The 21,788-nt window shown below is 42.6% G+C and overlaps 1 protein-coding gene across 1 annotated transcript in view; it reads left to right on the top strand.

Moving 5' to 3' along the window:
* The window catches only part of NAALADL2 (N-acetylated alpha-linked acidic dipeptidase like 2), a 762,753-nt gene that overhangs the window by 508,142 nt on the left and 232,823 nt on the right, over positions 1-21,788 (top strand). The window contains exon 6 of the mRNA XM_063131966.1: positions 12,355-12,498. Coding sequence (XP_062988036.1) covers positions 12,355-12,498 — 144 coding nt within the window. The remainder of the gene's footprint in view (positions 1-12,354; positions 12,499-21,788) is intronic.

Below are 21,788 nucleotides of genomic sequence, written 5' to 3'. Positions count from 1 at the left end.
GGCCACACTTTTATCAGAAGTGTCTTTCTTTCTTTCTTTCTTTCTTTTTTTAAAAATTAATTCCTTTAACGTGGTTGTTTTTTATTCTGCTGTTCACTGCCCCAAAATATTTGGATGTGGAGTAGAAAATCAATAAAAGAAACATGTTCCTTGTTCTACCATTGCTGTTAAAGACGCAGCCGTTAAAGGTATCCTCCTTTGCATGGTCACCTTATTGACTGGCAAAATCCCAGATTTTGCCATTCTGTCCTTGAATAGCTTCAGAAAAAAGAAGTCATATTTCAAAATCTCCACCAAAGAGCCAACTCAGTGGATTGGTCTTATACAAAAAAGGAAAGAAAACAGAGAAACTTTTATAAATAATTGACTTCTTTCAAAAAGAGGAAGCTGAACATATAGAAAACAAAGCCAAAGGCTTGATAGACTCTCCAAGCATGCAGTATCCAAGCAACCTACTTTATACGCCATCTGCATGTTTGCGTCTGTGGGTGGATCACCGCCATGCCATTTCAAAAGCTTACTGTTGGGCCAGCTGAGATGTTGAGAACAAAACCAAAAATGAAAACACTCCTTCAGCCTGAGCAGCCTTGTGGATACAAAAGACTGGGTGAATCATGCAGGTATATGATGAGTGAAGCATATTGCTACAAACACCAATTTGCATGAGCGTCATGCCAACTTTTTAATTTTCCCGTTTGAGTGAACTGGCACTTTAAGTGGCACCTTTAACCGTAAATATGTGTGGAACTCCAGGTTCTGTGGTCTCTTCCAAACCTCCCCCATCACCATATCGCTTGCAGATTTGTTAAGCATCGACTTTGTTTATTTAGCTATGGACTACAACTGTAAACCTTCCACTGTCATGTGTTTAGGACAAAACTACATATTTCAAGGGGAACAATTTGCCCTTATGGCTAGTATTGTATTGAATGTCCGCTTGGGTCCACAAGGGCAGAAGAATCCCCTGCATCCGGCCCTTGCGGGCTCAGGCAGACCACCCAGGGCTAGGAGGGCCCTGTGCCAAGCCTCCGAGAGCACTCCAACATGGGTCTGCCATAACCCATGCCATTGGTCCCTATTAACCTGCTGCATTAACAGCGGCCACCATTAACACAGCAGAGGAAAATATGTGATTTCCCCAACATTGGTGAAATTGCATATTTTCTCCTCCCACTCTAATGCCATTAGACTGAAGGAGAAAATATACAATTCCCCAGCCTTGGAGAAATTGTGTGTATCCCCCTCCCCATGCCAATCTGGCCATTAAAGGCCCTCTTAACTTTGCATTAAAAGGGGGACTTGCACACATTCCAGAGGCCCTGGAAAATGTACTTTATCAAGGCTTGGGAGGCTCATGCAGCCTCCCAAGTGCTTGGCAAAGGCTCGTAGCACCCAGCTCTGTGAAGCAAGGCTTTGCAAGTAGGTCTTGTCAAGCTCACAGGGCAGCACCCACCCACCCCCGGCATTCTCCAAAGCCCTAAATTAGCATGGAGGATATTTGTTGGAGTCCCAAGGCATCCCAACTCCTGTTTGTGAATGACAAATTTGCCCTATATGCAATGTAAAATGGAATGTATTTGTCAGAGTCTGAAGTAAAATGGAAGATATTTGTCGGAGTCTGAAGGGGTCCCTACTTCTGTTTGCCCTTTTAGCCCTCAAGAAAGGTGGGGGCTATTTGTAGGTGAGAAACCGTAGATATCAGATAATACGTAATCCTTCTCCTCCCACCAACTCTTCCCTGCAATTTTTCTCCTGCCATCACCCCCATTGAGTTATTTCCTGCTTTGGCCAGGCTCAGACCAAAATAATCCCAATTATGGTGGGAAATGACGTGATGTAGGCATTTTCAGGAGAGAATCAGCCAATGGGAAATGGTGCTTAATCCTTTCTCCGCTCCTCCCACAATTTCTCCCTGGAATTGTTCCCACTCTTGTTATTTATTGTTTTGCTTTAGCCAGGCGCTGCCCAGAATAATTGCATCTGCAGTAGAAAATGAGCCAGAGTGGGTATTTCCAGGGGAGAATGATCAGTTAAAGGAAAGGTTAAGCACCCCTCAATCTGTCATCCCTGCCCTGAAATTCCTTCCTCTCTACCCCGACATTTCCTTTAACCAGATGACACATGTTTAGGAAACATGTATTTGCTGGTATGATGTCTAGTTCCCACTTTAGTATGAGTGCCTAGAGAGATTGTGTGGATTGATGGATTGTCTCAAGCTTGTTGCTTAGCATACACTCATCATGCTTGTGTGTGTGTGTGTGTGTGTGTGTGTGTGTGTGTGTGTGTGTGTTTTAATCATCACAACAAACCTGCATTTCTTTGCTTCTAACTATTTGATATTTAGTTAGTATTTAGCTTGCAAAAGATTAATAAAACAATCCCCTTACTTCTGCTTTTTACTGCCATCTGCTGAACATCTCCGTAGAGAAATTAACTGCATTCCATATTGGAACTGTGAATGACAAATTTGCCCCATATGTAAGGCTTACAGGAAAATATTCCCTTTTGGAAATAGCAGAGGTCTCCTTTCAACAATTATTACAATAAAGGAAGATTGCCAGGAGGAGGCAAAAGAAGGGATAAATAGAAGCCACTTGGATAAACAAAGAAAATTAGGCCAAGAAGGGAGATGATCTTGGGTCTCTTCCAATAGATCAATTGCTCTTGAGATGCAGATCTGCGTCAGTTTAGTGTCTGAATAGTTGGCTTCCAAGGAACCCTATCTAGACCATGTTGAATGTCATCATGGCAGAAAGGCAGAATATCAATGTAACCATAAAAATAGTGACGTACGAGAATTTAATTTATGTTTGTTAAGCATGTGAAGTGAACATAATACTAATATAATAATATATTTATTTATTTGTTACCCACCTCTGCCTCTGGATCGAGGTGGGGTACAACACAAATGCAAAACACCATAAAATACATATAATTGATTAAAACATATAAAACTAATGCATTATTAAAAAGCAGCAGATTATTAAAAGGCATCTTAAAAGTCAACTGGGTAGGCCGGCCGGAAGAGATCAGTCTTTATGGCTTTCTTAAATTCAACTCACAACACTACATGTGAGCATGAGTCTGTCCTCTAAAAAATGCTTCCAAATTACTGAACATGTGATCATGCTAAAAGAAAAAGGAAAAAAGTGGAAGCCAGTGCTTGGATATTGGAGTTTGTTTGGTTTTTTTTTTTTTAAAAAAAAAAACTTGTAAAATGTTAGGGCAGTCTTCTTTCTCTCCCTTTCTAGCTTGTAGCCTTGCTTTTTACTCCCCTCTACCTCTTTTTATGCTGTTTTCACTCCCTCCCAGCCACTAGAATCGTAGAAATCATAGAATCACAGAGTTGGAAGGAGGCTACAAGGCCATCGAGTCCAACCCCCTGCTCAATGCAGGAATCCACCTCAAAGCATCTCTGACAGATGGCTGTCCAGCTGCATCTTGAAGGCCTCTAGTGTGGCAGAAACCACAACCTCCCTAGGTAACTGATTCCATTGCTGTACTGCTCTAACAGTTAGGAGGTTTTTCCTGATGTCCAGCTGGAATCTGGCTTCCTGTAACTTGAGCCCATTATTCCGGATCCTGCACTCTGAGATGATCGAGAAGAGATCCTGGCCCTCCTCTGTATGACAAACTTTCAAATATTTGAAGAGTGCTATCATGTCTCCTCTCAGGCCATAGCTAGACCTAAGGTTTATCCCTGGATCGTCCAGGGGTCAAACCTGTTCATCTAGGTGACACACAGGGGATCCAGTGCTCAGGCAGGGGCGAACCCTGGATGATCCCAGGATAAACCTTAGGTCTAGCTGTGGCCTCAGTCTTCTCTTGTCCAGGCTAAACATGCCCAGTTTTTTCAGAGCTCATCTACACCAAGCAGGATATAATACTATGAAAGCTGTATGAAAGTGGTATATAAAAGGCAGGAAACACTCTACTTCTTTATATTATTAGTGGTATTGAAGTGTACTGACAACTGTTGAGGCCCATGACACACACCATATACTGCTTTCATACCACTTTCATGGTGCTATATCCTGCTTGGTGTAGATGTGTCATGGGCCCCAACAGTTGTCAGTGTACTTCAGTACCACTATAAAGTAGTAGTGTGGCTCCAGCCGTTTATATACCACTTTCACAGCTTGGTGTAGATGAGCCCTCAGTCTCTCCTTGCTTTACTATTTCTCTCCCCATCTACTTATCTTGGTGTTTTTCCCCCTCCAAGCATCTAGCCTTGCTCTTTATCTACCTCTTGCTACCTTTGCCTTGCTATCTCCCCCTACCACCCAGCCTCTAGCCTCACTATTTCTCTTCCTTGCCCTTCTTTAGCTCCCTTTTGATTAACTAGGCACCACAGCAGCCATCTTGTATCTAGCTACATCCTCGACGGCAGCCATTTTGTGGCAATGCATAGCTTCAGAGGAGATATGAGAATGCCATTTTTTTTAGCGTTCATCAGGCCCACCTAATGGTGCATTGTTTTCACACTTTTGCTAGTGGCAATTTTGCTTTCCGCGTTTTTCTTCAGACCATAAACAGGCTGGCCGCCTTCAATTGGAGGGATTTTCTCCCCCGCAAGAAAGTTTTTTGAGGATGAATATCATATAATTGACGGTTTAACTTGATATGGCGTTTGTTCTGAGGAAGCTTGAGCAGCGAAAACGGGAAGCTTATTGCAAAATCCTGTCAACAACTTACAACGCTGGAAAGAATTAAATATAATAAGAACATACCTTATTTATAATATATCCGTGAATATATGTTTATGTACTGATGTATTGCCAAATGTGTTTAATAGACTAAAATGTGTTAGTGTGTCTTTGTTGGGCTATATTATAGACTTGTATTGTCTTATAGTAGGAATAGTAGGAATAATTCCAATTATTGGTTTATTGTATTATAGTACCCAACACCACTATTGTCTAACAACTATGGGATACATCAGCTTTTTTGTAATTTTTGTATAATAATAAATGGGTTTCTTGTTAATCATCCTTCTCCACTAGTGGTTCGAGTAGTTGTGTACAAAACTAGCACAAAACATTGGTGCACTTTGGGAGGTATTATGTCAATGCAGATTTCTTTTCATATGAACTACGAAATCACATTTGAAGTATCAATACACAGTTATATGTGGCCTCACAAAACCCGGAATTTGTTGCATAAAACAGCACAAAGCTGTCACAAATGTTGGCATATATTTGGAAGAGATACTTGTTTGGAGGGTCCACAGTTAACAGAACCAAAGCTTTGAATGAGGGAAATTCTACCTCATGGCTTGCACTCTTAGCCATCATGTTACAATAGAGTTCTATTTGTGTTGATAACATATAGGAAATAGAAAAAGAAAATAGTGAAGAATGAATCAAATGGTTTTAAACAGAGTGGGTTGTAAAAAAAAAAGTCTTTTGGAGAAGTCATGTTCCAACTGAGTACTAAACACTATGCCTGCCATAAAAGCACATACCGCCCCGGGAAAGGTGCCCACTTCACTCTGCCATGCCTCAAATCAATACATGGTTTTCAAATGCACTCTTGATCCTGGTACATTTGAAAATCACACATTGCACCAGCTCACCATGGGAAAATCTTTGTGCTATTACAGAAGGCAGAACAGTTCATTTTAGCTGCCTGAAAAACAGCTTGGAAAATATTCTTAGAATGGCTGTGGTAAAACCTGTCCAGTTTTTCAACATGGGAGGGATTGGGTTTACATTATAAGATTCATATATGAAGATTAGCTTCTTCTTTTCTTTTTTTTTTCTTTTCTTTTTTGAAAATAATAATTCCTGAATAATTTTCCTGTTTTAACTTTTGTAAACCGCCCAGAGAGCTTCGGCTATGGGGCGGTATATAAATTTAATAAATAAATAAATAAATGACACCAGTTAGCTAAAGAAGCAAGTAGCAAGCTGGAAAATTGCCTTGGTTTCTGCTTATGGCAACCTTGGCATGAATTAAAAATAGGAAAAGAGAATGTCTGAGTAAGGCCATGGCTAGACAGGGCTTCATCCCGGGGCGATCCCCGGAATCGTCCCTGTGCATTGACATGATGCACAGCAGATCCTGCGATCAGGGAGGGATGTTCCCTCCCTTGCCCCGGGATCTCACCCTTCCCTTTGAGCCCGCTTTTTCCACAGTCTCAGGCTGATCCCGTGATCACAGAACATGTGTGCCGGGGGCACGGTTTGTCCCGGCTCCTTGCGGTTAATCGCAATGAGAACCCGCACACAGGATGCAGCGCTTCTCAGGAGCTCTGCACCCATCAGGGGTGGGGTGTGGGAGCTGGGAAAATTGATGTGTGTGTTTTTTTTTTTAAAAAACTTACCTTCTGTGCACGAGCGCTTGTGCGCTCCTTCTTTAAAAAAAAATGGTGGCTGCGATGGCGCATGCCGTGTGTAGACCAGTGCGATGATCTCACGGTCATAAAATCGCGAGATCGTCATGGTAAGACCCCCTGGTCTAGCTGAGGACTAACTTTCTCCAAAATGTCATTTCCTACTTATATGTTTCTTCATTTTGCTCTTGACTACACGCAAACTCAGCTGTCCCCTTCACCCACTCCTTCTGCCATGCTGCTGAAACAGATTCTCACTCAGTACCCATCAATTGAACTCCTTCTCCTTTAACTCTCTCTAGAAAAGCTGAAATCCTTAGGACTTCTCGCTCCTGTGAAGTCTTTACGACCACTGCAGCCTCACCCAAACTATCCTTGCCTCCTACCAGTTAACTTTCTTATCTCCATCATCTTTGCAAAGCACTGTCTTCCTCTTTGTCTAGTTTCTTTTAGGTTTTCAAACCAGAGGCCAGATCTACTCCAAGCAATATATTACACTTTGAAAACAGTTAGAAAACTGTATATGGAGTGTTTCCTGGGCCCCAACAATTGACATTACTGTTATAAACCATTTTAAAAGCAGTAGTGTAGATCCTGCCAGAATCAGAGCAGAACGAACTATATTCTGAACTGTGAGTTTCTGGCCCAGGCCCTTCTCTAGAAGAACAGGGAGAGGGTGTGTTTGTGCAGTTAAACTAGGATTTGTAGTTCCAGTGATTTGTGCTTCTCTGTGTGACCTGTTGAGTCTCTTAAGGACCAGCAGTCCCAGAGTTCCTACTACAGAGAAAGGAGAGAAAGATGGCTGTTTGGAGGGAAGAAAGCACCATAATAATCAGGGAGCTGGCAATGCTGCTAGGATACACAGGGCCAAAATACATTGAGTGCATACTGCCATGTTGCCATGTGTGGCTAGAAGTACAAATCAGGGGAGGGGGGATAGTGTTAAATATTCCCAGTTATCTAGATTTAGCACGCAAGAACTGCAACTAATTTTCAGTGAAGTGTGCACACCCCTACGAATTTATTTATTTATTTATATGGCATAGTGATAGTGGAAGATCAAGCTGGTATATGTTTCAGTCAGCCAGCACTCATCAAAAAAATGGTATGCATTCTCCCACAGGACAAGAATAGGTTAAACCACAAGCCATTTTGTCTATCAAGAAAGAGAAATTGGCTTGGGGGGTGGCAGGGGGGGAGGCTCATATTTTTTCAATGAAAAAGGTCAGAAAAATAATGCCTTAAAGTGAATTGCTCTATCTATAAAATAGGATGACCATATTTTGGAAACCAAAAAGGAGGACAACGTGGTTGTCCCCAAGGGGGCGTGCCCACCTGAACATAGCCTTGGTCATATGTCTGAATTTACAGCACACATTTAAGACAAATCTGTTCTACATAACATCTTAATGTTAAAATCACTGAAATAAAGAACAAGTGAGAGATTCAATGTATCTGAAATTAACTTCACTCACTCCTACTTTTGTAGGTTCTGCTGTACTTTGAAGCTTTTGCTATACTCTGTGTGTTACATTCTCCCCTTCCCTTAAATATCTTTTCTGACTGTATCTTCACTCATTGCAAGCTGCTATTGTTGTTAACAGGGTTTGCTATTGGCCCCAGATCTGTTTCAAATTTGGTATGGCTAAAGCTCTTCCTAAAAGCTATCATGGTGCCAACTTTCAGCTCTTTATCTTTAAAAATGACAGTTTAAAAATAATAATTTTAAAACCTCATTTTTAAAAAATGTTTCAAATTTGGTGTGGCTAAAGCTCTACCTAAATCCTATCATGGTACAAAGTTTCATCTCTTTATATTTAAAAATGACGATTTTAAAAATAATTTTAAAACCTCAATTTTTAAAAAATTCCTAAACAATCAATGGATGAACAGATGTTTCAAATTTGGTGTGGCTAAAGCTCTATCTAAATCCTATCATGGTACAAAGTTTCATCTCTTTAACTTTAAAAATGACGATTTAAAAAATAATAATTTTAAAACCTCAATTTTTAAAAAAATTCCTAAGAAATCAATGGATGCACGGATCTGTTTCAAATTTAGTATAACTAAAGCCCTTCCTAAGAGCTACCATTGTGCCAAGTTTCATGTCTTTATCTTAAAAAAATGATGGAGTTATAAGCATTTTTGTTAATTCCCATTAGAGCTGCTCTTTGAAAAAAAAATCCGGATTTCCCCTCCGCTCCCGGATTTGCCATCAAAACCCCGGGCAAATCCGGTAATATGGTCACCCTATAAAATGCTTGTATCTACATTGGTCTATTTTTTTTTTTTTTAAAAAAGCAAACATCAACAGTATAATACTTTTATTAGGACCAATTTAGGGATCAGTCCTATGGAATGTATCGTGGCTTCTCTTAAGCCCCTGAACCCAGAGGCTTACATGTATGAGAGGCAGAGCAGAAAGTGCTTTGCTCCTCCCACTCTGCATTTTAGATGGAGGGCCGATTTCACCTGTCCAGCGGAGGCTTCAGGAGGGGGTAGGGAAGGAGGCTGGGGATGGCTGGGGATAGCTCATAGCCTCATGGCCCAACTCTCCTCCCCCTCCCTGACCCCAGGAATGCTTCCTTTTCCCCATCTTCATGCTCTGTTTTCAAGCGTGGAGAGGTAGCCGTCAGGACTCTTTCTGCACCAGCTACAAGGGGCAGGGGGAGTGGGCAGAGAGCCTGGTTTCCTGGCATCCAGCTTGGAGCATTGTCTAAAAGCTTGGAGCCAGGAAACCAAACTGTCCTATGTCCCCCCAGATCACATCTAGGGGATTGATCCTTTAAAATATTGCAAAATAGTCAGCAAGCTTTGCAAGATTCTTCTTCAGGATGGATGGTATGCTAAACAAGGATAGAAAGAAGGGGGAAAGGGAAGCAAGGGTGCTTGAGGGCATATCAGTGTAATTCCACTAGTAGAATTACATAAGTGTGATTTCAGAATAAAAATGGAATTTTTATTTCATGACTCAAAAGACGGCATATATGGGATATGATCATGGCATGTGTGTTGGAGGGACACGTTTCAAATTCGTACAGGCCCCCAATATGATTCTTGGGCCCTGAAGGCAGCCAGTCTATATAAATGGAAGAAGCGTTTATTAGATTGTATACTGAGCTTGTTGTGCGCTCACGATGACTGAGCCAAAATCTTATTCTTTGTTTTCTGTTGTAATATCTAATTTCCTAGAATACAATGCAGTCCTCCTTGGAGTGTCTGTTCATAGTATAAAACTGTCAAATTTCCATTATGCTTAAGGTGAAAAATTAATGAACCATTCAGTTCAGTTATTTCAAAACTAATACAATTCTATTAGCAATGTAGTTGAAAGTCAAAGAAGTGGTATGTACAATTACAGTTCAGTATTTGAGTCAAACTTTTCCTTTGCTAAAGAAGAAGGGAAAAAGAAAGGGAAGATCATTAAAATGCTGTTTTAGGGCATAACAAGAAGGATTTGAAAGATTAAAAATAATATCAGTGGAAGGATATACCTTTTCCCAGTGTTATGTGTATAATGTTTGACTTTATTCAACACTGACAAAACAGGACTTTCCTATACAATAATTTAGCAAGGTATAATCATGTCATTTTGTTAAATGTAGGTTACAGATGGAAAGTGAACGTTTAAAAGGGTTGTGCTGAAAGATTCTAAGGACAGATCTAGAGAAATATGAGGCTGCCACTAGGGATGAGTGAGAAATGTGTTGGGTTTGCATTTAATGCGACAATAACCAATTTGCACCTCCTGAGACTAAACATGGAATGTAATGTAATCCATGCATTTCCAAGGCTTGCAATGAGTTTTCAGGATAAAGGGGAGATGCATACTCCAACATTTGACATTTGACACATGCACACACAAATGCATACATTTGTGAGGGGGCCACAAAATTGCTTTTCTCAATGGAACAATGAATTTTGGAGAAAGTGGTGTGTGTTTTTAAAGAGTATAAATATTGCACACATTATGAAAAAAAATGTGCACGGAAGCATGTACACATTTCTTTGTAGGGAAATAAAAGGCTTGTAATCAAAATGAACTTGGCAGTGGAACAATGACAACCTCAAAGAGATCAAAGAGATAGGTTTCCAAGCCCAATTCAAGGTGCTGGTTTTAACCTACAAAGCCTTACATGGCTTGGGACCACAATACCTGACGGAGCGGCTCTCCCAACATGAACCTATCCGTACACTGCGCTCAACATCTAAGGTCCTCCTCCAGGGGCCTACTCTGAGGGAAGCTTGGAGGATGGCAAGAAAGAAGAGGGCCTTTTCAGTGGTGGCCCCCAATTATGGAATGATCTCCCCGACGAGGCTTGCCTGGCACCAACATTGTTATCTTTTCGGCGCCAGATCAAGACTTTTCTTTTCTCCCAGGCAGTTAACAACATATGTTGAGTTTTTTAACTGACTCCAGAATAGTTGTTTTAAATGGACATTGTTGTTTTGATGGTTTTGATGGTTTTAAATCTTTTGTATATTTGTTTTTAATGTTCACTGTTTTTAACTTTTGTAAACCACCCAGAGAGCTTCAGCTATGGGGTGGTATATAAATGTAATAAATAATAAATCAAACTTGGCAGGCTCACCCACCTGTGGCTGCCACCGAAACTGACATCCCTATTTTGAATTCCTCCACTCAGTATTCTAATATTGAGGATAATTTAGAATACTGATAACTTATCCTCACCATCACATTGCCCAATCACCTGCCCCATCACTTGCGGCTAATGATGCAGAATATGGGTGGGAAAACACACAATGGGATGATGTTGGTTGCAGAAGGCAATGTTGGAGAAACTTCTTTGCTGGGGATCTATTATGTCTCCCATGCTAAGCAAACCTCTGGAGAAGTCATTCAGAGATTTAGTTTTGATAAGAAGCTACCCAAATTCATAAAAGTTCTCCATATTTCAGAGAAAAATAACTTACGATTTTTTTCCCAAGTAAAAATAATAATATGGGAGAAACCGAAGTGGGCAGATTTGTCCATCAAGCCGAGGGCTTCAAGTCCTTAGCTCTTGAAAGTCTGGGTTTGAATCCCTGTATTTCAACCATGTCATTGCTTAATTAGGCACTATTCTTTGTTTTGTTTTTATTTTTTCCTGACTCATCTTTAAGTGGGTACATCATGGTCCTCCTCCTGATGCACCAGTTCCATAGCTCCATAGCTGCACCTGTTGAATTTGGCTGGTGCAGATGTGTGACAAATTAGATTCAGTTCATTTTTGATAGGGATTTGCCAAAATTCATAAAAATCTTCATATTCAGGAATGAAATAACTTGATTAGAAAAAGATTTTAAAACTGACAGCTGGCACCTATCCCTGTTTGGACTGAAGTACGATCAACATGGTGATGATACTCAACTCTATATCTCCTTTTCATCTGAGCCAGGTGACAGATGAAAAGACACCTAGATGAACACCTAAGAGGTGTTCATCTAGACACCTCTTAGGTACTCCTAAGAGGTGTCTAGATTTGAGAATAGGCTTTAGGTGATCTCAACCGAAACAAGACGGAAGGACTGTTGGTGGATGGACCCACAACCTGGAGAGTTGGATGGCCCCAAACATCCTTCTTTTGGTCAGGGTTGCACTCTCCTATAGTGATCAAGAGCCCAGTTTGATTCTGTTGATGGGCTTCACTCTTACTTTGGATATCCAAGTGGCATACATGAAGTGAAAGACTCTTTCACCATTGTGGACTAATGTGCTGGATTGCAGCCTCTCCTGGACAGAGATAGTCTTCCCACAGTTATCTCTGCCTTCAAAACAACAAAGGTTTTATTACGAGGGGTATGCTTTCATTTCAGAACAAATGTCAAATGGAACTCAGTGAGGTTCATGGAGCAGCAAAGCTGATTTTGGCAGTCACTCGTGGCAGTGTCTATTTTATTGTCCCAGAACCGTAGTCATAATAGTTCATCTGAAATATAGGACTCTGGGTGGGGAGGGGGAAGGCTTTATAATTGTTGTTTTCTCAATTGTTCTTCTCCCCTTTTTCCCCCCCTTGAAGATGGAAGCTATAAAGAGTACCGATCAAACCTCACTTCTCTATTAGTCCAGCCTATTTCTGTGATGCTGGCGAGAAAGCTGCTCTCTTCCCCAGAGAAAGGTGGTGAAAATGAAGCTTGCAGGACCCTGGAATTGCCTGCTACAGGTAACACCTTCGTCTCTTATTCTCTCTTTCTCAGGATGATGACCCATTTCTACTTTTAAAGGTTATTTAAACCTTCCAAATATGTTTTGTGTAATTGTCTATAATTAGTGTGGGGGAGCTTTGACTAATTGCAAGTATATATTCATTTGGCAGCACTTGAAGAAGAGGCTGGGGGGGGGGAAGTAGGATGGGATTTGGTGATACTTATTCTGATCTGACTGCATCGTGAGGCATCATACCCACAACAGAGGCAAGCAGGAAGAGATTACTGACTTCCATGTAACACCGTGTGCCATTTTATGAAATAGAGCCACCCATACGTTGAGAGGGCACAAACCTGCTCCATGTAGCTGAAATGATAAGCAATAACTGAAAAATAAAGCCTTGGAGAAGGGAGAGATACTCCGGGCCCACCAGCCCTCTAGACACAATTGTACGATGAGGAGGAACCTAAACATCAAGCCAAGAAGCCACAAGCTCCACCTTCTTTCCAATTGGGCCAAGAGCTGGCATCTTTGCATGCAAACAATCCCAGGTTCAATCTCTGGCATCACCAAGTAGGGCCGGGAAATATCCTTGTCTGAAACCCTGAAGAAGTGCTGCCAGTCAGTGTAATAATGGTCAGTGGTTCTCAACCTTCCTAATGCCACGGCCCTTTAATACAGTTCCTCATGTTGTGGTGACCCCCAACCATAAAATTATTTTCGTTCTTCTCTACACGATCCATTGTCATGGGATGGTTTGCTAATGAAAATAATACCTAACAATAGATTTAATAATACAAAAGATGATGCATGACATAGTTCAGTCAATACAGTTTCCTAAGACCATCGGAAATATGTGTTTTCCGGTGGTCTTAGGCGACCCCTGTGAAAGGGTCATTCGACCCCCAAAGGGGTCCCGACCCACAGGTTGAGAACCGCTGAGCTAGGTAGACCAATGGTCTGATCTGACAGAAGGCAGCTTCCTATGTTACACAAACCAGCTCTCAATGTACCTTTAGACAATGTATCCTTCAAAGTGTATCACATTGACATTGTACTTAGGGATGTCGTGGGCATCCAGTTGGGTCCAGGAATCCATTGGGAATCCCCCTGTCTGGATTTCCGGACCCGCTCTTTGAGCCATGGGGAACACTCTTGCATGCTCATCAAGTGCCATGTGGTCCACAATCGCCCTGCCGCAGACTGATTCTCCCTGTGAAATGGCTGTGAGCCAGCATTTTCTGTAAATGCTGGACTCCCAAAAGTGCGAAGTTCCGACCTAGTATTCAATGGCTGCCAAATGGGCCCTTTACACCTCCAATCTTGCAGAAATGTGCATTTGCGGCAGCCATTTTGCACAAGATCAGATCTTCACACTTTCAGGAGCCCAGCTTTTGCGGAACATTCTGGCTCGCAGCCGAATTCCAGGGAGAAGCAGGCAGCTGTGGGAACTCGTGGACTGCCTGCCAAGCAATCCAGGGGCTCGTGTGGCCCAGCTTGCATGGGCAAGCGGCAGCAGCAAGACCGTGAGTGCCCGCTGCTCCAGACTCAGGTGAGTCTGTCCATCCCTAATCATACCATGCTGAGACTTCATGTGCCCAGGTCAGCTCCAAGTTCAATATCCTTGTGAACAAACCCTGCTAAGCAGAAGAGCTACAATTCAAACCAAATTAGTCCAATTGTTTTTCATAGACCTAAAAAAATATGATCCAAACACAAAATGGCAGAGAGGGCTGCCTTTCTTGCCTTAGTTTCAACATATGTATTCCCCACAGCCTTCTTGAACAAGAAAAATAATTACGTGATCTGAACTCAACAGGACACAACATGATAAAAAAAAATAAAAAAATCTGCCATCATCAATCTACTTGATTTGCTAATTCAAGGGTCCAGTAACTATATATTTCATAGAATCATAGAATCATAGAATAGCAGAGTTGGAAGGGGCCTACAAGGCCACCAAGTCCAACCCCCTGCTCAGTGCTGGAATCCACCCTAAAGCATCCCTGGCAGATGGTTGTCCAGCTGCCTCTTGAATGCCTCTAGTGTGGGAGAGCCCACAACCTCCCAAGTTAACTGATTCCATTGTCGTATTGCGACAACAGTCAGGAAGTTTTTCCTGATGTCCAGCTGGAATTTGGCTTCCTTTAAGTTGAGCCCGTTATTCCGTGTCCTGCACTCTTGGAGGATCGAGAAGAGATCCTGGCCCTCCTCTGTGTGACAACCTTTTAAGTATTTGAAGAGTGCTATCATGTTTCCCCTCAATCGTCTCTTCTCCAGGCTAAACATGCCCAGTTCTTTCAGTCTCTCTTCATAGGGCTTTGTTTCCAGACCCCTGATCATCCTGGTTGCCCTCCTCTGAACACGCTCCAGCTTGTCTGCGTCCTTCTTCCTTAGCGTTCATTAGGATCCATCTGACCCAAGCTAGATGTGGCAGTGACTGTTACATGTACTTAAATATAGAACTTTCCCAACCATGTCGAAAGAACAGGGTGGGGGGGCATCTGCTTTTACCAGTAAAACATGTTATATGGGGAAGGAGTGCAAAATACTCTCCCCTGCCCATGGCTGACCTTCTTGCAGCTTCTGTCCTAACCCACTGAACGTGGTTTAGCTTGTGGCATGAACCCAAACAGAATTTCATTGATTAAACCTGTCAGTTGGATTGAGTCATAACTTTTTGATTGACAAGACCTTATAAATATTTCATATGGCAAACGCCATATTAAAGAACTGCCTCTTGATTATTATTTTTTACTATTTTAAACCTATGTGTCATGCTTAAACAACTCACCTGAGATAGCAGAGATTTTCACATTGTTGCAATGATACAATTATAACAAAGCAAAGGGGTTAACAATTATTGGCTCTGCCTAACTTTCCAATAGCATTTAAATTACATCCCATCCAATTTTTTTTTAAAGATGATGTCTTACTTCATCCAAAAATAAAATGTGCTCCTCCTCTTCTTCTTCTTCTTCTTCTTCTTCTTCTTCTTCTTCTTCTTCTTCTTCTTCTTCTTCTTCTTCTTCTTTTTGCTTGTGAACAATTGTTTAAATCATATACAAATTTATTCAGGCTTAAATAGTTACCAACACACTTGTATGAGTAATCAACAACTTTAAAAAAATAATAATGGGTGACAGCCATACTTAACACTTACATAGCACATATCATGTTCTAAAGCACTTTACATATATTATTTCAGATGTGTCAAAATACGAGCAGGGCAAAAGAAGAAGAAGAAGAAGCCACAATCAAAAGGTTTCCACCCCAGAAAATATCAAATCCAGAGTGTTCCTACATAAGACCATAAATATTAATTCCAAATATACCTCATGTCAATGATGCTTCGCTGTTGCTCATTTCTGATGCCACCTTCTCTCATGCTATAGAGGAGTGACCTCTTTCATAGAATAGTAGAGGTGGAAGAGGCCTATAAGGCCATCAAGTCCAACCTCTTTGTAAGAGTCAGTTGACCGAATTCAAGTAGAAAGTTGAGAACAAACGTAAGTGAGTTGTACTGGCAGGGAACAGGGCAAGAATGCTTCATTGTGAATATTTGCTTACAGAACAAAAGAAGTTCCTTGTGCCATTGGCTATGTGCAGTGGTGTAGTCAAATGTCTCTGGAGTGGCATTTTTTTAAAAAAAACAAAACAAAACTGGGGTTGGAGGAGAATAATAACAAAAAGAACAACATGAGGTGGCTGGTGTGTGTGTGTGTTTCCACTTTAAAAAAGACCCTAGTGGCTACATGCTTACATTTTAATATATAATATGTATGTGCTACTCTATATGCCTTACTTCCACACCCAGTGCAGCCTGGGCATGGGGAGGCCATTGTGGGTGGGGGTGGGAGAAGAGGCAGGGAGGCATTCCATACGTAGCCTCCCAGTGATGCCAATGGAGAGGGGAGGGGGAATCCGATGGCTCTCACCCCTCCCCTCTTCCTTATTTTGGAAACACAGCTCCCTCCCTCCCTGTAGGCAGTGTGGGCTTGCTGGTCGTTCTTTAAGGGGGGGGCAGGTAGGAATTTTTTGCTCATTATTTTTCATTGGTTATGAGTTTTTTCGTCTACTTCACACTGTAAGACAGGTGGGGAGAAATAATTAGGTTGATTTGGTGTTGTTAGTAATTTGGTCACATTTGATGATAGGCTGGTATGTGCGGGCATCTTGAGTGGTTTAGGGCCAGTGAGCATTCAGAGGCACTGTTGTGGTGATCGGTAATTCCTGAGGCACCCCAGCTCCCAGCCCTGTGGCCTAGCTGGCAGTGAAAAGGGTTATCTTTGAGGCCAACCTTTCTCACCGACTCAGAGCCCCGAAGAGCGGTTGACACGGAAGGCCTCCCTACCCCCAAAGGGGAAGCCTGGGAGATGGCGACCATTGAGGCACCACTCTCAGGCTGTGAATGTGTCGCCCAATAAAACCACAGCATTAGGCCGGGTTAGAGAAGATGCCCACTTAGGTTTTCCCTTTCTGCAGATCTATTAATAAATGTGGCCCTGTTTAAATCCCAATCTTGTGTCCACCTTATTACTTCCCACACTCCACATTCCCACAATAGAAAAGGTTCTCAAGGTGGTTCACACCACAAAACAGATTTTAAACAACAATGAATACAATAAAAAAATTAAAAAGTCTCATGAAATAAAATCACAGAACTAAAATAGGGATGCTCATCACTGGGGAATCCACATCTTTTTGACTTGATGGACTTATGTGGTGTATACAATTTGATTTGCATTTGCAAGCCAAGCTGTGGTCTGTTTGCTGAACTCCGGTTTACTTTTGGGGGCATTTTTGGGGGTAGGTTCTACAAATTGCACAAACCTCTGAGCAATTTGCACACGCTACAGCCAAATTTGTGAAAATTTGGCTAGGAATTTGCTCAAAAAATTGTGCAAAATGTTTAGAAATATGTACAAGTTGCCCAGAAATTTTCACCACTTGCAGAACCTGCAGAAAAATGTGGAAAATGCTTGGAAAATCTGCAAACTGGCCCAATTCATAACAGACCGAGTAGCCCTTACTGCTAAGTGCTTTAGAAGGCGGGTGCACAAAACCCAGGAACCCACTTGAAGATCAGTGGTCAATGGAAAGGGAATGGAGCCAGGGGGAGGGAGCAGAGTTATCTGAGGAACACTGGCACGCCAAATTGGGGACCTCAAGAAGGCCGGATTTGTCCGCAGGCCTGATATTCTGCATCCCTATTTTAGGTGGAGAGACCAGAGACTGAACTTGGTACCTTTCACATACTCAGTCACTGAACTAGTGGCCCGGGGGACAATCTGGGCTGTGGCTTCTCCTCTGTGGTCTCCACAAAATAACCCCTGATTCTGAGTAGGATCCTCAGATCCCCTCCCCAATTTCCTGATAGTTGATAGGCCCTTGGTTTGTCCCAGCAATGTGATTTCTCTAGTCTTATATTTCACATAGACATGCAGAACTTCTGGTCTTTCCGTAATCGCATCATTTTTATCATCAATAGCTTAAAAGTTCTGATTGTCCTTTGTGTTGCCCAAATGGAATGAATTTTATAATGCTTATCTATGAATTTTGTTGTTGGACACTGGATGATATTTTTTAATCAATCAAAGTTTATTTAGAGGTGGGGAGGAAAGGAGGCTGCATCAGATTAAACAAACTATGTCGAAGGGATCAATCATTTGCTTGAGAAAAAGAGGCAGAAGAGCAGGGTTCCATTATAGCCTCTTCCCTCAATTTATCAGCTATGCCAAACAAGGCATTGCATGAGAAAGTTTACACTATACTCAGCATTCTGTCTGCAGCCATTGATTCGCAATTAACTTTCTTCATAGACTATTTGATACACTGCTAAGCAAGAATTAATTTTGCAGAGATAAATGCACTATATTAATGATGTGCTGAGAAATATTCTGCTGCCTTGTTGGCTTGCTATATAGATAGTGTCCCTTTTACTCTATCCAGTCATTGTTGTCATTGTTGTTTTTGAAAATGAAAAACACACAGAAAAAAGTAATGACACATACGTAATTAAGGGTGCAATTCTATGTATGTTTAGAAAGAAGAAAGTCCTACAACTCCCAGCATCCCCCCCAATGTCAGACAAGTGAAACATTTGACAGGGATATATGACCGTTTTCTTTCTGTTCCAAAATCAGTTGAAAATGCCATTTGTTACAGGAAACAAGAGCTCATGTTCTCCAAAAATGTTCTCACGCCTGGAATGTTGCACAAATGGCCCCTTTATGGTCACCATTTCTGTAACATTGCTTTCCGGGAAATGCCCAAGCTGCCATTGTTGCACAAAATGGTGGCTCAGTAAGGGGCAGGTAGCTTTGTTGGGCTCTTGCCGAACTGTGGGGGGTTCAACAAGCTCCATGGATCAGAGAGTGTGATCTGGGAGGACAAACATAGGGGAGTCCACTGGACTCCACCTCCATCCCCCCGTGAAGCCTTGCAACATCCCTACGGCCTTGGGTTTTGGCCAAATTCAACCCACTTCCCTAGTTAGCCATGGATGAAACACCTTAAATCCAATGAATAGTATTGCAATGTATGATTGTTTCAATTATAAAGAGCAGCTATGGGCTCCCTCAACTGGCTCTAGGTTTGAGGGGACCATGGACATGGTGGCCTTTGGTGGGGGCCCTGATTTGACTTGCCTGGCTGGTAACAGCACTTCAAGCAGCACTGCACACCTGGGGTTTGAAGCCTGTGAAGGACCCCTGGGGCTCACTGCACTGGGCTGCCATAACTCCACTACAGCCAAGAGTAGATCCAAAGACCATGCCGTCTTGAAGATCGTTCCATCTTGAGTGCGTATCAGATCACAAATGTTGTTGTTTTTCCCCTCCCACAAAATCCATGCATGTTTTCATGCATATCCCCCCAAATGTCTGCATTAATTGATGCATCTTTAGAATTTACACATTTTTTCTCCCATTGATTAAAGTGTGCTTGTGCACATTTTTCAGAAGTATGCATTTTGTATGTGTGTGTTTTTCAAATGTACTCATGCTGTTGAATACATTTTTTTTTTTTTGGAGGGGGGTCTACGAATTACATTGCAAACTCAGTAATGTACGGACATTGCATGCTGGAGAAATCCTGATCAACAACAAACTGAAACAAATTTCTCATACATCCCTAGGCATAGCCAGTGAGATTTTGAGCTTTCCTAGATGGAACAGAAGCTCTAAGCAAACAACCTGAGAAGTGTGTAATAATCTCCACTCCCTGCCCAAATGATTACTGTGTGTAGTGTGTGTGTGTGTGTGTGTGTGTGTGTGTGTGTGTGTGTGTGATACACACAATGAGGTTAGCAATTGTCAGTGTTTTCCTGCTCTGTTCATAGGTCTCAAGATTAAGGATGTCTGTCTTTTGAAATCCAGCCATTTTGGGCCCTGGCAGATTCCAAAATTCAAAGTTTTGAAAAGTATGGCCAGAATTTGTACAAAATATGCAAATTCCTTGGGACAGTATAATCAATAATCTTTAAATAAACCCAAAAAACACACACACATCAAAATGAATATGCCACACAATGGGCTTTGCTAGACGTACCGGGTGTTCCGTCGTTGAGGAGCGGTGAAAGCGGCTTTTCCCGTTCAGCCGTGACGCCTCATGATCCACACCTGCCTTCGATTTATGGCGGAAGTTTGCGCCGGTTGTGCTGCTGCCGCCGCGAGCACGGTTGCGCAGCCACACCGGCCTGATTGCCGCGGTTTTTTTTTTCGCTCGCTGCACGGTTTGCGCACGTCCGAAAGACCGCAAACTTGCGCAGCCGTCAGCGATGCCGCCGCCGGCCCTGGCGGCGGCAGCGGCGGCAGTGCCAGTGCCAGCTGAAGTGCTGCTGGTGCTGTTGAGGGTCAACATTGATGCGCTCACTTCCTGATGGGGGTCGTGGCGGGTGTCATATGACCCGAGGTCAATCGTCTGCATGGCCACTGTGCCTACATCTCCCATCATGCCTCTGAGGTGTCGGCGGCGATGACCGCCTCTGTGCCCTCTGCCCCATCCCAAGGAGCCAACCCACATCTGGCCGTAGCCATGGCAGCAGCCCACAAACAGCTCTGCCCTCTGCCAGCCTGGTACCCACACTAACAGGCAGCGTACAGCACCGCCATTATGCGGCCACGGTAGCTGCCCACCGCAAGGAGTCACCAGCCACTTTTCCGGTCCTCCGTTCCTGCGCAAACTGTCACTGGGGAAATAAAAAAAAAAAGCCGCTCAGCCGCGCTGCCCCAGCTGCCGGACTGCGCGCAAATGGCGGAGGCGGCTTGACCGAAGCCGCTGACCACTCCCCCTTAGCACGCCTTTTCCTGACCAGTGCCGACCGCAGTGACCTCACATCCTCCCACACGTACTCCAAATTACCGCGGGACAGCAGGAAAAGGCGCACTACAACTCACTTTTTTAAAGTCGGGAGAAAGAGGCTTCACCGCAGGATAACGGCGGATCCTCGTGAACGTCATCTGGAAGCCTCGACGTGGCTGCGGAAGGTAACGCGCGCTAGAGCCTCGTCTAGTAACGCCCATAACACTCTCTCTCTCTCTCTCTCTCTCTCTCACACACACACACACACACACTCTTCACATTTCTAGCAACATTCATAGGATAAACTGTTTGCTTGTAACACCCACATGGTTTGGAACAATTTTAATTCTCCTGGCACACATAGTGAATGAGATATTTATTTATTTTATTGTTGCACTTATATCCCACCCTTTTCCCTGCAAGGAACCCAAGGCAGAATACATAATCCTCCTCCTTTCCACTTTATCCTCACAACAACAACCCTGTGAGATGGGTTGGGCTGAGACTGGCCTAAAGTCACCCAGTGGGTTTCCATGGCTGAGTGGGGACTAGAACCCAGATCTCCTGACTCCCAGTCAAACATTCTAGCCACTACACCACACTGGCTCTCATAAAGTTTTTCCTATATTTTTATGCCCCCAGTGCTGTCTGTGTACCCCCATGTATACCAGTGGCAGGTAGGAACAGAGCAGGAATTTGTTCACTACACAATTTTGCACTTTCAGATTTATGTGCGACCCAACAGTCAGTTATCTTTCATAATTCACACGTCTCTGAATTTGGGATAAAGATCCCTATTCAAAATGTGCATTCAAACATGTACATATTAGAAGAAAGTGCATGCAAAACTCCATATATCAGTGAGAATAATGTTCAAAAATGCATTGTATTAGGGGAAATAGCTCGCAAAAATGCACGTATCAGGAAAAATGTGCACAAAAATTGTGCTTCAAGAGAAATTCATACAAATTTCCATGCAAACTTTAATAAAAATCTGAAACT

Source organism: Elgaria multicarinata, chromosome 8 (assembly GCF_023053635.1).
Source record: "Elgaria multicarinata webbii isolate HBS135686 ecotype San Diego chromosome 8, rElgMul1.1.pri, whole genome shotgun sequence".
Taxonomy (NCBI): domain Eukaryota; kingdom Metazoa; phylum Chordata; class Lepidosauria; order Squamata; family Anguidae; genus Elgaria; species Elgaria multicarinata.
The sequence above is the reverse complement of the archived record's forward strand: the minus strand, read 5'-3'. Positions and strand labels throughout refer to the sequence as shown.